This window comes from Ostrea edulis, chromosome 3 (assembly GCF_947568905.1).
Source record: "Ostrea edulis chromosome 3, xbOstEdul1.1, whole genome shotgun sequence".
In the NCBI taxonomy this organism is placed as follows: Eukaryota; Metazoa; Mollusca; class Bivalvia; order Ostreida; family Ostreidae; genus Ostrea; species Ostrea edulis.
Window position 1 is genome coordinate 40,791,098 of NC_079166.1, and position 14,214 is coordinate 40,805,311.

Below are 14,214 nucleotides of genomic sequence, written 5' to 3' on the forward strand. Positions count from 1 at the left end.
GGTGATAATGCAATATTGCTGCATAAACCCATGGGATGAAAATGATAAGTTGATGATGGATACTTATACGTAATTTTATGTTAGGTAGGGTTCAACTGTTTTATTTAAAGTAAGTGTTTCGCAAATGTTATGTTCGTTATTATGATGGTAATTGCAAATACAAGCTGTCATATGATCGAATGCTGTGTGAAGTGTTTCAAATGAACGGACTCTTTACACACATATTTTGACTACGGATTACTCCGTTCACCTGATCAACAGAGAGGGTTTACGCGGGTCAACAGGGCATATTTACTCCTCCTAGGCACCTGAATCCACTTCTAGTGTGTCCAGGAGTCCATGCCGGTCCTACTCTTTGGTAATCTCTATAGGAGTATGAGATTTTCTGAACCTTTTCTACGGGATAGTTTTGTACATTCCACAAAGAGAAAACTACCAATTTGCCAGGTTCACAGAAGCAGCAAAAATGGCGTTCTTAGTAAATAAAACATTAAAGAAAACGCCTGATGCATATAGTTTATTAAAGAAACAAAAAACATCGATTTAAGGAAATATTTCATGGGTCTGGTCTATAGATCTTGATACTGATGGATCTACTCGGAACCGTTTGTTCGACAGTACGGGTAGGCGGTGGCGGTAACGCCGTAGTACATTCCTTCAGATCCTTTCTTAGCATCATAACCCCAGAAGACACACTTGTTAGGATTACATTTAGACGCAAGAAATTTCATATATGTGCATTCACAGGCTCGGAGTTTACACTTGTCCGAGACCGACTCCACGTAATATCCTACAGCTTTCAAATGTCCACAGGCTTTGTGGAATGTTGCCTCTAGAATGAATGAAACATTATCATGAAATAAGATAAAGACCGTTCAATTGTTATCAGATGTTTAGAAATATAGAACTTTCTTACTTTTTAGAGTATGAATCTTAACAGGGTTTTTCGGGTTATAGGTACATCCTGGTTGTCTTCTTCCACCATTGACGTAGATATCAAGATGGCCGCATCTTTTCTTCATTCCATAACCTAAATGAAATGGAAGTTTACATCTTATCATATCAAGTAGACATCTACATGTATTTATACTTCATACTCAGGATAGGACCATATTTACTAATATTAATGTGATGTAACACTTATACGGTACCAATTTTGATGTACCAGATGTGCATTTCGACAAATAATGTCTTCAGTGATGCTCAAGCCGAAATTTTGGAAAATCGAAATAACAATAAACTTCTAGGATCTAAAAGGAAAACTAGAGTGCCATAAACTGGAGCCAAATTCGTCCAAGGATAAGAGCTATGCATGAGGGAGATAATCCTTAATTTTTAAATGAATTTCTAAATTTTATCACAGCAATTAAATATACATCCGTATTTTCAAGTTAGTAACGAAGTATTTAGCTACTGGGCTGCAGAGACCCTCAGGGACTAACAGTCCACCAGCAAAGGCCTCGACCCAGGGTTCATAATGTAAAACTTATACGGTACCAAATTTGATGCACCAGATGCGCATTTCGAGAAATAATGTAATTTTAATTCTATAACATAATGTTTGAATTTTCTTCAATGAATATGATTGCATGATATACCTGCCAATTGGCATGTCTCTAGAGCTCTGATTCCTGATTTCTTTACAAATGATTAAAGATAAAGACATGCTTTGACTGTGTTCAGTTTGTAATAAGATGTGACTACTCTAGAAGGTCCAAAACATGGCCGTTATTTTACTGCTGTTGTTTCTGACAGACGTGAACCTTATGCAAAAAAACAAAAAAACAAAACAAATAAAACCCAGGATGTTGCATTTCAGGGGTCTTTAATACAGTAGTAATCGGGAATTTTCTTTAGTTTCCATGATGGATACCAATATCCGTTTTTGAAAAAAAGTCAGTAACATTTGAAAAAAAAAACTGGACCTTATGAATGAAAGCTACAAGCTTTCCTTTTAGCATTATGCCTCAATGAAAAATTATCTCATAAAATATAGCAATTATCAAATTTTAATGGGCTTCCGATGTTTTGCCTTTTAAATCACTGCGTAATTTAAGAACATGTCATTATGATATCTGTTGGAAAATCCTGCTTTAGAATACCTGGTGGGTCTATTTCCGTAAATAAAATCATTTTACACAACCTTAGTAACTTTGTTATCTTTGTAATCTAGTGTTATATTTTATTTGTTTTTATTCATACTTCTGGTATAACGATATGCAAGGTGAAGATAACGAACAGTGATCAATCTCATAACTCCTATAAGCAATACAAAATAGATAGTTGGGCAAACACGGACCCCTGGACACACCAGAATTGGGATCAGGTGCCTAGGAGGAGTAAGCATCCCCTTTTAACCGGTTACACCCGCCGTGAGCACTATATCCTGATCAGGTAAACGGAGTTATTCGCAGTCAAATAGATCTACATGACACTAATTAAAGGGAATTTGTAAGGTATTCAATGTAAGAACTTATTTTCGATGAATTTGTTCTTTGATAGAATTACAAATGTTTGTATTTTTCTTGGAGTCTCCAATGATCATGTATGCATGTTATGTTTATTTCTTAATTGACATTGATATGAAATTAATTGCATTTCATGATGTCACTGATCATTTACTAATTGACATTGATTTCAAATTAGATACTCTACTGATGTATCTGATAAACGTGTATATAATTATCTAATGCGCATGTGCTGAGATGAGACATATACAACATACACCAAAAGAGCGTCAGAGGGACTTTTTCCCAGAAGAAAACAGGATTTTTTGTAAAGTAGAAATAATGTCAATTTAAACCAATCATAGGCAAATATATTACTAAGAAACAAAATTGTTTAGAAAACGTTTAGTCCAAAGAAAGTATGTAATCATATAACAAAGTTTAAATTCAGTGCACATAACCAAGTAGCATTAATCATTTAATATACTATATCAGAAAACGAAGTACATTATCTATACAATATTTGATGATAAATTAACGACCACTTTTAAGGATATTCGGAAACACTAGTATATGGTCTAATTTTCTGTGAGTTTTATATTTGATAAGTCATTGCTATTCAATTTATAAAACCACAGAATTATCGTATCCAAAAGTTTTCTATAGATCAGCAAATATTTTTAAAACGTTTAATATTTCTGCCATATTCACGCAAGTCAACTAGGAAATGAACGAGCATTATGTTCTCACCAAACGGTCGCGCATCCGTGTGAATGATGTCTACAAATTGGGCGCTTTCTTTGTTGATTGCAAACTTTGAAGTTTCAAATAACGGACTGGCTGGGTCTAAACCTGAAATTAAAAAACGAACATTTAATATTGATTCAATTTCATAAAAGTATGTTAACAATAAAATTTGGTTAATTTGTTACAAATTTGGACAATATGCATTATATTCATGATGTAGTTAGTAATTTACTGAAATAATCTGAGCTTACCTATGAAACGTAACATTCACAATTTACACTGGGCAAATAGTTTGTTTTGTGTTTGTGAAGGTAACACGTTGTTTTGTGTTTGTGGAGGTAACACTTTGCTTTGTATTTGTGAAGGTAGCACGTTGTTTTGTGTTTGTGAAGGAAACACGTTGGTTTCTGTTTGTGAAGGTACATGTAACACTTCCTTTTGTATTTGTGAAGGTAATACTTGGTTTTGTGTTTGTGAAGGTAACACTTTCAACAAACCAAATGATCCTTACCACTACTGAGAAAAGGTATGGGGTATAGTGAATTGTTAAAGCTTAAGAAACAGTGAAAACAAAGGCTTGAAATTTCGGATTAAAGTGATGCATTATATTCTGTCATTGCAAAGACATGTTTGATCTATTTTTCGGAGGTTGACGGAATTTTTTTGCAACTATGAGTACTTTGATTTGCTCTTCGAATCCTCTTCTAAAGCTAACAAGGTTGAAAACTATATAGATAAGAAATCACTTTGATCATAAATGAAAGGATGTATAGTTAATTCAAAGGAGAAAAGATGCACATGTCTTAGATGCTAGGACCAGACTTTAATACCTACCTGTAATACGACCGATCTTTCCCTTGGAATGTTTCCCTGCCTCTGCAGCAGCGTGTGCTCCCAAGCCTTGACCGATGATATGAACCTTGTCCAACGGAATATTGTTCTTTTCCAGGAATCTATAGACGTAAGCCCCGACAGTTTGAACGTTAGAGGCGGATTGAGCGTAGTTCACTCCCGCTCCCAAGGCCCAGTCAATCAGCAAAACATTGTGTTTCCTCTGAAAATAATCGATCTTTATCATCTGGGTTTTTTTTTCTTTATGGCTAATGATGCTAACATATGTTAAAGACTGGCCGGGATTAAAATTGAAATAAAAAAGGTTCATTTTAAAATCATATAACAAACGCAGCTTAGTATCTCCAAAATTCAACCCCCCGAAATTTTTCGGGATTGGTATATCGAAAAACTGAAAAGTGTTTGCTTGCAAACTTACAATTGAATAAAAAAAAATATGAAAGCGTTAAAAACATTACTGATTATTTGCTTGACCTTTTAATCCCCAAACTTCATATTTTGTGAGTTATTGCATTAGAGTCAACGAAAATTCAACGGTAGAATTTTGATACTAAAAGGACATTTAGTTTGCATATATTAAAACAAGCATATACATGGCTGAGTTTGTGAGTATCATAAATCTGAAAATGTATTCGTCACTTATCTTCTCAACTGAAATGGGAACAAAATGTATTTGTGAAACACTGATGTCCACATATGACAGCAAAAATAATTATCGTACCCATATGAAATATATGAAAACCCTATCACTTACCATTCAAATGTTATGGCTAAGGTAAATTTTTCAAAAGTAGGTCAAACGCCAAGGGCAAGAGGTTAACAATAATTTGCTACTAAACAAAAGGTCTTTTCAAAATATGAGAGCACTATCAAGATCCATTCAAAAATGATGACCACGGATATAGTTTTTGCGGACAGAGAAACAGACGGATAGATCCATTACGGGACATAAGATATGGTTCATTTTAACAATACTGTACTTCTGTGACTCTTATTTTAGAAATTGTGAAGTCGGTCAATTGGTAGGGTAATTTCTCTCTGCATTTTGATCGAGATGTCAAAGGGAACTTTTTAAAAAAAAAAATGTGGCAAATCTCCTACGCATTTCCAAAATAGAATTACCAGAAGACGCTTTTCTGAACACAAAATCATTGCATATGAATTTATGTTCTACATGCAAATCGGATACAATGTTCGATGTTTCATGTTTTAAATTGGACGGTACGTTGGTTGTCTTATATGAATTTGTTGGAACTGTTTAGCAGAGGACTGTTCCTGTATGTAAGACGGTAATTTGTGCTACAGCGTAACTTTATAAATGGTGTCACACTAAAACATTACACCTAGTTTAATGATTTCACACCAATTTATTCTATGAATGCAGCATTTAAATCATATTAAAAAACTATTCAAATTCGGTGCTTAATACAGTGACAGAAGATAAAGTCCCGGGTTAGAATAACAAAATGTGGGCAAAGTTGTTAGTCAGTTATGTGCAGGTGTTTGAATTTATCATCGCTAACCATTAAGGAATTTGATTGAAAATTCATTAGAACACATAAAATCAATTCTCTGGTTCAGAGAGGCCAATTTTCGCAAAAACAGATAAGGGAAGGCCTTTTCACATTTTCATAAGCAACAAAATAGATGATTGAGGCATTTGTTTAATCTCGAACTTGTTGGAAAAGAAACTTTAAATGTAAAAGTTATGTAATTGAATCATGAACACAGTAGACTTTCCTTATCTGGGCCACCAACAACAAAATTTTAGGCAAGGTCATCTGAACTGGAGACTGCAGAACATGTATGTAACAAATACATAACTGACTATAAATGATTCATTCGGAACATAGGCCGTGTTATATTCCTTCGATTCGGATTTACTATGACTAAAGAGTTAAGGTGTATAGCTCTAAATATAGGGTATCTAAGGTCGCCGTGAGAAAAAATCCAACCAATCAATCACGTGATTGAAAATTCCATTCTGTATTCTAATATATTCGCACAATCTTCATTATATTGTACCTCTAAACAGAATGTTTGTGCATTGCAAGAAGCAATTAGAATGTGGAATATTAAATATAATTTTTAAGTGGAATGTCTTACCCCAATTCGTAAATTGAGTTCCACAATAACTTCAAGTTACTGAAATTGTAAAACCTTCTGCACACTCACTATCACAGCCATTTTGACAGGTGCCCAAAAATGATGAAGGACCCAAAACAATTTAGAGGCTCAAATATAAATTTTCATCAATAAGAATTCAATATAGTACATACATTATGCTGATAACAAGACTTTATCAAGGTACACAGTTCTTATTATGTATATTTTTATTTAAACCACATTAACGTAGGTATTTGGCGATTAATGTTCATTCATATGTCGATTCAATATATTCCAGTGAACTTCAAATAAAGGACACCACAGAGTCATCCAGTTCTCCTTCATACTTTCATATTTTATTGAAAGTAGATATCAACGGCAAACTGACAACTCAACTGTATGACAAACGGGATTATTTCAATTCTCCATCGTCAACTTTCCCTATTTATGTAGTAATATTCCGTTATCACCTCCATATGGTGTTTATATCTCTCAACTGATTCGTTACGCAAGAGTTTGCTCTGCTTATGGTAAGTTTTTAAATCGAAGCAGGCTACTGACAAACAATTTGATAGTGCAGGGGTTCCAACAGTCTCGTTTAAAGTCAGCATTTCGAAAATTATATGGTCATTATAACGAACTAGTTTACCAATACAACCTATCATTGGGTCAAATGCTGTCTGACGTGCTTCGTGCCGATTGTTATACCGTTCTTGGCACACTGATTTTGACTACGGATACCTCCGCTTACAATGTACCTGATCAAGATATAGGACTCACGGAGGGTGTGACCGGTCAACAGAGGATGCTTACTCCTCCTAGGAACTTTATCCCACTTCTGGTATATCTCGGGATCCGTGTTTGCCCAACTTTATTTTGTATTGCTTATAGGAGTTATGAGATTGACCACTGTTCGTTATCTCCACCTTTCTTGTAATAATGAAGTCAATCTATGTATTAGTTACACTGGTTAAAGTGACTGTGCAAAGTGAAAGTGCAGGCGGTTTTACAATTTTCATTTACTTGGAGGTAATATTACATATCCCTGTTTATGAATTGGGGTAGGAAGTTTTCTACCTTTACTCTTTATTAGTAAATATGAATTAAATTGATACACTGGGCTGTGAATCGGAAGTCATAAACATGCAAGTCTAGTCGGTAAATAGCTCTTTTGTTGTAACGATGTCTGACTTAAAATAAAGATTATTTTATTTTATTTGATTTGCAAGTGAATTTCAAATGCAAAACGGGAAAATTTAGAACGAATGCGGATTTTCCCCCCAGATACAACAGTCTATTACCAACTTTTTATTTTATTGAAAATTCGATAAAATCGGCAATGCGGCAACCTCAAAACGAATACGTGGGGGCCTTAAAACCGTAATATCAATTTTGTTTGTCCTTATTAAAGAAATCTAACAAAAATACTCCTAAGAAATGGATATGCAATACCTGTATGAAATATATCATATGATGCAAGCATGATGTCTCTTTAGAAATAAACATTTTTGGTTTCATATGAATACAATACAATTTGATTTGGTATAAATACAAGTAGTTAATTGATATTTAGACGTTCTCAACAAGTTAAAACTCGGCAGGTGAGCATCTTTCTGTTCTAGGTATGATATCCAACCAGTGTTTCAAAATAAGAAAGAATACAGATAAATAAAAAAAAATGAAATACTATTACCTGTCTAAGGGTGTCTGCAAGGTCTCGTATAGCTGGAAGTGACGTATCCACCAAGTAGCCATGGATAATGACGTCAGTCTCCTTGGTTCGATCAAAACTCTTCGGAAGGGCAGTGTTCTCTGATATCTTATCCACCCCTTCAAACCAAACATTTTTCAGCTTCATTTCCTCGGGGCTCTCTGGTCGTTTATTGAAGCGTTTGCTCATACACATCTTGACGGCCAAAATTGCAAAGCATAAACTGGTCGCTCTGACCATTGCTGATTTGCAAAAAAAAAAATAACATTTTACAATGTATATGACATGCCAACATTAATACATGCAAGTAGAATTTCGGAAATCAAGACGTTAATAATCATTATTGAATTTTGTTTAAGGAAACTATAATCAAATATGACATCAATTAACAGAATGAAAGATATGTAACTATATTCACATTCTATACAAAAGGGTTAGTAGAAATACTACTGAAAGGTCGAAAGGAAACAGGTAAAAATATAAGAATACTTCAGCTGAGATCTCTCTTGTCATTTAGCAGCTGTTGAAGAGATGGATTTCATGTAACAAATTTGTTTAGCAGGTTACCTTCATTATTGGTCAAAATGGATGACATATTGGTCTCGTCACCACCTGAAACGGCACAAATTTATTTTAGTAAATCATTGGAATTTGTTTGTATTTAGCAAGATAGCGAACACGGATTCAAATCATACAAAGAAGTCGAAATTGATTATAATTGGGCAAACATGGAGCAGATGTGTGATCAGATGCGTTGGAGGACTAAGCATACCCTGTTGACCGGTCACACCTGCTGTGAGCCCTATATCTTTATCAGTTAAATGGAATAATTCGTAGTCAAAATCATTATGTAAAGAACGGCCTAACAGTTGATATGAAATATGTCAATGAACATTTGACATAATGACAGGTTAAATTTGCAAACTAAATGCTGATAATAATAATAGTAATAATAATAATATAATTTTTATAGCGCCTAATATAAAACAAATATTCTAAGGCGCTTTACAGGGGTAAAAAGAGAAATGCAACGATAAAACACAAATAACTGTTTGACAGAAGATCTTATATCTGTAAAATCATCAAAATAAAACACTATAATTAAGACTAATAGCTAAATTTTGGGGGATTGTTTGATAATTAAAAGCAGTCATAGTTTATACATATTACAATCTGAAAAGCTAATCGATGAAAACAAGTTTAAAGACGAATTGGAAAATTTCAAAAGATGTTGACCTCTTGATGTAATCTTGAAGGTCATTCCAGAGATGTTCTGCAGCTCAACTGAGTTGGCGTTGCCTGCAATTCTGTTGGTTTGGTTGGAGGTTATACAACTTTTTTTAGCACGTTTTCATACTCAAATTCGAAATATGTGCTCTAAATCATACTTGTACTCAAAAGTGAAGATAATAACACTTTTATGAAATCATTCTCATGCTTAAATGGAGTACATGTTCAAGTTTGTCCGAGTATGTTTCGAAGCTTGCTCAGAGTTGCACTCAAAACAAACATGGCTGAGTTTGAATATGAGCATGGTAAAATATTTATAACCTCCAGGCCTGATCTTTGGCTCCACAAGTCGCGACTTTGATTCTGACTGTAATGGTCGACTTGGCTTGCATTTATTTAAACGATTTGGATGTATCATTGGAATAACACAGAAATATATTTGAACTTCTAAATTTGAAATTAGTTTTCATAAATTCTGGTTACATTTGTAGTTGTAGATTGATGCAGCTACATATATCTAAATCTTTATTCTAGTGCAAAATGTCCCATTAAACAATCTCTCCGGAAGGCATAGCATGTACAATAGGATATAGTATCACAAAATAAAATTATGCAATTTTCTCTTCTAATGACGACATGAGGATGCTTGCATCTTCGAATGACTAATCAAGGCTCTATTCTATTGTACTTTTAAAAAACGTTTTTAAAAGAGTCGTCCACTTCTGCTTCATACTTAGATATTTTATCGAAAGTAGACAGTAACGGCAACCTAGCAACTCAACATTATGACAGACGGGATGATTTGAGCTTCTCCATTGTCAACTTCCCATATATATGCAGCAATTATCACCTGCATATTGTGTTTATATCTCTCAACTAATTCGATACACAAGAGCTTGCTCTGCGTATGATAAGGTTTTAAATCGAGGTAAACTACTGACAAAGAAGTTGATGGAACCGGGGATTCAACAGTCTCGTTTAAAGTCAGCAATACGCAAATTTTATGGTCGTTATAACGATATAGCCTGCCAATACAACCTATCATTGGGTCAAATGCTGTCTGACGTGTTTCATACAGATTATTAGGCAGTTCTTGGCATGCTGATTTTGACTACGGATAACTCCGTTTGCCTGATCAAAATATAGGACTCACAGCGGGTGTGACCGGTCGACAGGGAAAGCTTACTCCTCCTAAGCACCTGATCCCACCTCTTGTACATCCAGGAGTCCGTGTTTGCCCAACTCATTTTTTGTATTGCATGTAGGAGCTGATCACTGTTCGTTATCTTCACTTTTAAAAAAAAAAAAAAAAACATATAAATCTTTGGTCACCATTCGTGACACCACCCTACATTCGCGGGGATAATAATGTGAGGAATTTAGAACTTGAAATCGTCAAAGGAAGCTTTCTGATCAGTTTTGTCTTTTTTGGCCTAGAGGTTCTTCAGAAGAAATGTTTTTGAATTACCCCATCCTATATTAACAAATTGCTCATTATCTCCCCTCACGATACAGGGAATGCATTCTAACATGGGACTTGAATTTACGTAAGAAATCATCAACTTGTTTCACATATAAAGTGTAGTTACTTACATCTACAACCTTCAAAAGTGTTCCCCTTTTAAACATAATCAATATGATACTGCAGAATTTGCGGCTTATACTAAAATATATAATAAGTTATCAAGAATAGCAAAGCAAAATAATTACAGTGGCATTTCAATGACTTAAGATTTGCTAGATTTTCAACGCACGTTTTGAGTTGTCATCAATATGAAATAGTGCAGTATGCTAGGCATGATCATTATTGTGTTAGTTTTTTGTTTTCGCTTTTGTGTCTCTGTTTTTCTATGTGCGCAGAGTGTGAACATATTTCTTTATAAAATAGCAACAAAACAGAGCGTTTGACTGATTCTTGAAGAGAATGTGGCCCTGTGAAATGTAGGTATTCGGTATTTTTGTTTATTTTTAAGGGAAATCATTCCACAACCTCTACATGAATCTGATAGCCGTGACTAAGTCATTATGACGAGCGTATCTGCATTCCACAACCTCTGCATGAATTTGATAGCCGTGGTTAAGTCATTATGACGAGCCTATCTGCATTCCACAACCTTTGCATGAATGTGATAGCCGTGACTAAGTCATTATGAGCCTGTCTGCATTCCACAACCTCTACATAAATTTGATAACCGTAAGTCATTATGATGAGCCTATCTGCAAAGTATGCAAGTGCCTAATTGTATTTCATCACTTTAATTTTACTCGAAACAATACTTGTAAATTCATACTCACGTTTGCCAACTCCACTACACACTGAAAAAAAAGTTTTTGCATAAAACAGTTGAAATAATTTGATGTTTGATTATATAAAGAAACAAATAAACCTAAAATCAGACAAGTTTAATTTATTACTCAGTACTTTATGTATTACTCAGTGCTTTGCATAAGATGTCTATACCGGCTGTGTGTGGTTCCAAAGAAATTAGCCGTTTTACACAGAGTCCGGAGTGCAGAATATTGGAAAATACGAGAGTTGCTTCCCTTGTATTCGCTGTCTATTATGCGTACGTGTGTAATGATTGCTAACGTTTTATCATATTACAAAAGTATTCAAAATGTTAAAATATAAATGTCAGTGTCTTATTGTCGTGTTCTTTTAAAAAAGTTTAAATTCTTATTAAATGGTTTTTTAATCTGGGAATGATCCGCGCACTTTTCTGTCGGTAAATTATCGATTTCGTCTACACCATTGCCGTCCTCAAGTGCCACATAATGTACGTTCGTCAAGTTTGTGTTGTGTTCGTCTAAAATTTCTCTTTCCCAGCTTTCGTTGTAAATGTATTTACTGGAAATATCGCTTTTAACTGTCTCAACGTGTGAAACGGAAACTGACATAATGCCGATTGATCCACCGGACATGACATGTTGAGCTAACGTATTTGTATGTCATCACTGGATACCCACTTCCGCTCCTACCCATGAAATTCCATCGTCATCGAAAGCAAGTTTTATTAGACTTGCCTAAATGGTCGAGCGGTCTAGCACGCTGGTTACGTGCTGTTAGGAGATTTGGTTCCGCAGGTCGTGAGTTCAACCCCGGGCAGGGGCGGAAGTGGGTATCCATATGAAGTAAAATTTTCTGTGCTTTATATTAAATATTTCTTCACTTAGGGCAGTTATTTATGAGTTCATTGCTATTTATGTGCTTTATATATTAATATTTCGAATGCAATGTGTATCATGTATGATCCTCTTAAATGTACGTTAAAAAACTGTATCCCATATCCATTCTCAATGACCGAGCAGCCTGAGACAGCATGGCGAGAATTCCATCGTCATCGAAAGCAAGTTTTATTAGACTTGCCTTAAATGGTCGAGCATTCTAGCGCGCTGGTTAAGTGCTGTTAGGAGATTTGGTTCCGCGGGTCGTAAGGGCAGGGGCGAAAGTGGGTATCCAAATAAAGTGAAATTTTCTGTGCTTTATTATATATGTAAAACTGATACGGTACCAATTTTGATGCACCAGATACGCATTTCGACAAATAATGTCTCTTCAGTGATGCTCAACCGAGATGTTTGAAATCCGAAATAACAATGAAGTTTTAGAGCTACATGTATTACAGGGAAAAACAGTGTGCCAAAAAAGTGGAGTCAAATTCGTCTAAGGATAAGAGCTATGCGTGAGGGAGATAATCTTTAATTTTGAAATGAATTTCTAAATTTTATAACAGCAATTAAACATACATCCGTATTTTCAAGCTAGTAACGAAGTACTTAGCTACTGGGCTGTAGAGACCCTCGGGGACGAACAGTCCATCAGCAGAGGCCTCGACCCAGGGGTCATAATGTAAAACTGATACGGTACCAATTTTGATGCACCAGATGGGCATTTCGACAAATAAATCTGCCATACACAAATCTGCATTTTGTTGATCTCAAATCTTACATGCTTAACCGTAATTTTCATTGAGTAAAACGTTGAAGAAGAAAAAATCAAATTCGTGTGTTCTCTATGTATACAAAAATAAAATCTACGTGATTGTCAAAAGGTAACATTATATATATATATATATATATATATATATATATATATATATATATATATATATATATACAAACAACGAAATACAGTGATATGATAATAAGTTTTTGCATTTTCATTCTCCTTAAATGTTAATTTAATTGCTTGTTATTGTATCAACCGAAATCATGCGATTCAACTGTGTATCAGAGACCCGTATATTTTCTGCCTTACGAACTATGAAAGTAGAATGACTTATTGTGACGTCACAATACACTTCGTCTACCTTGACATTTATGGAAATTGCACGAGGTTACCCAAGGGGTAAATATGATAGGGAGATATGATGTTTGAGAGGAAGATATGAAGTTTTGTCAACCCTGGCACGTGACCGTCTAGAGCAATCAGATTACGCGTTGCATAGAATTCTCATACTGAGGTATAATAACATAGAATATCTTACCAGCTCCGCGGTGACAGTAATAATGATGAGTCGAATGTTGTCCCATGTTGCAATCTTCAGAATCAGTATCCCAGTGTCCACTTCATGATGATACGTAGTTTTTATATTTTTAAACCATTGATTTCTTAATTGCCATATGTTCATCAGTAAATATTAAAGTGACAAAGCAAATGAAAAGTGATAGTACATTATTTACTTGATAACAACTGTTAAGGTACCATAGTTCAATATTATTTCTTATCAATACTGAATTTGTCAACTATGTAGTGATGACGTTTTGAGATAAAATGCGTACATGCATCCTTGTTTTTGGAACATGAGAAAGATAGCTTGCACGTGCCAACACTGCCCTTTTTGTTATTTTCCTCACAGAAATGATCGTACTTCAGTGGAGTTTGTAAAGTATTTTAAAGTATATTGTAAATAAATGATACCTACAAAACAGAAAATATATCCATTGATAGTCTTCTTCAAATGTACGCGACAAAGAACATTTTAAAAAATAATTAGGAACTGGTCAATATTTGGAACCGATGTATTCCATATTAGCTTTCTTTTTTAACCAATGTCTTATCTTCTAAGAATAGAAAATCGTTGCTGTCCTACATCAGATGTGTAACAACAAAGTATGTGT

General features: G+C 34.6%; 1 protein-coding gene across 1 annotated transcript; it reads right to left on the reverse strand.

Annotated features, from left to right (window-relative positions):
• Positions 1 to 502: 502 nt before the first annotated feature.
• Positions 503 to 13,660, reverse strand: LOC130053449 (pancreatic triacylglycerol lipase-like). Its single transcript, XM_056160726.1, has 8 exons — positions 13,581 to 13,660; positions 11,389 to 11,409; positions 8,431 to 8,475; positions 7,846 to 8,105; positions 4,029 to 4,248; positions 3,198 to 3,299; positions 917 to 1,030; positions 503 to 832 (listed from the first exon to the last, which is right to left on the reverse strand). The coding sequence occupies exons 1-8, from the start codon at positions 13,624 to 13,626 to the stop codon at positions 594 to 596; spliced, it is 1,047 nt and encodes a 348-aa protein (XP_056016701.1). The 5' UTR covers positions 13,627 to 13,660; the 3' UTR covers positions 503 to 593.
• Between the last annotated feature and the right edge of the window lie 554 nt (positions 13,661 to 14,214).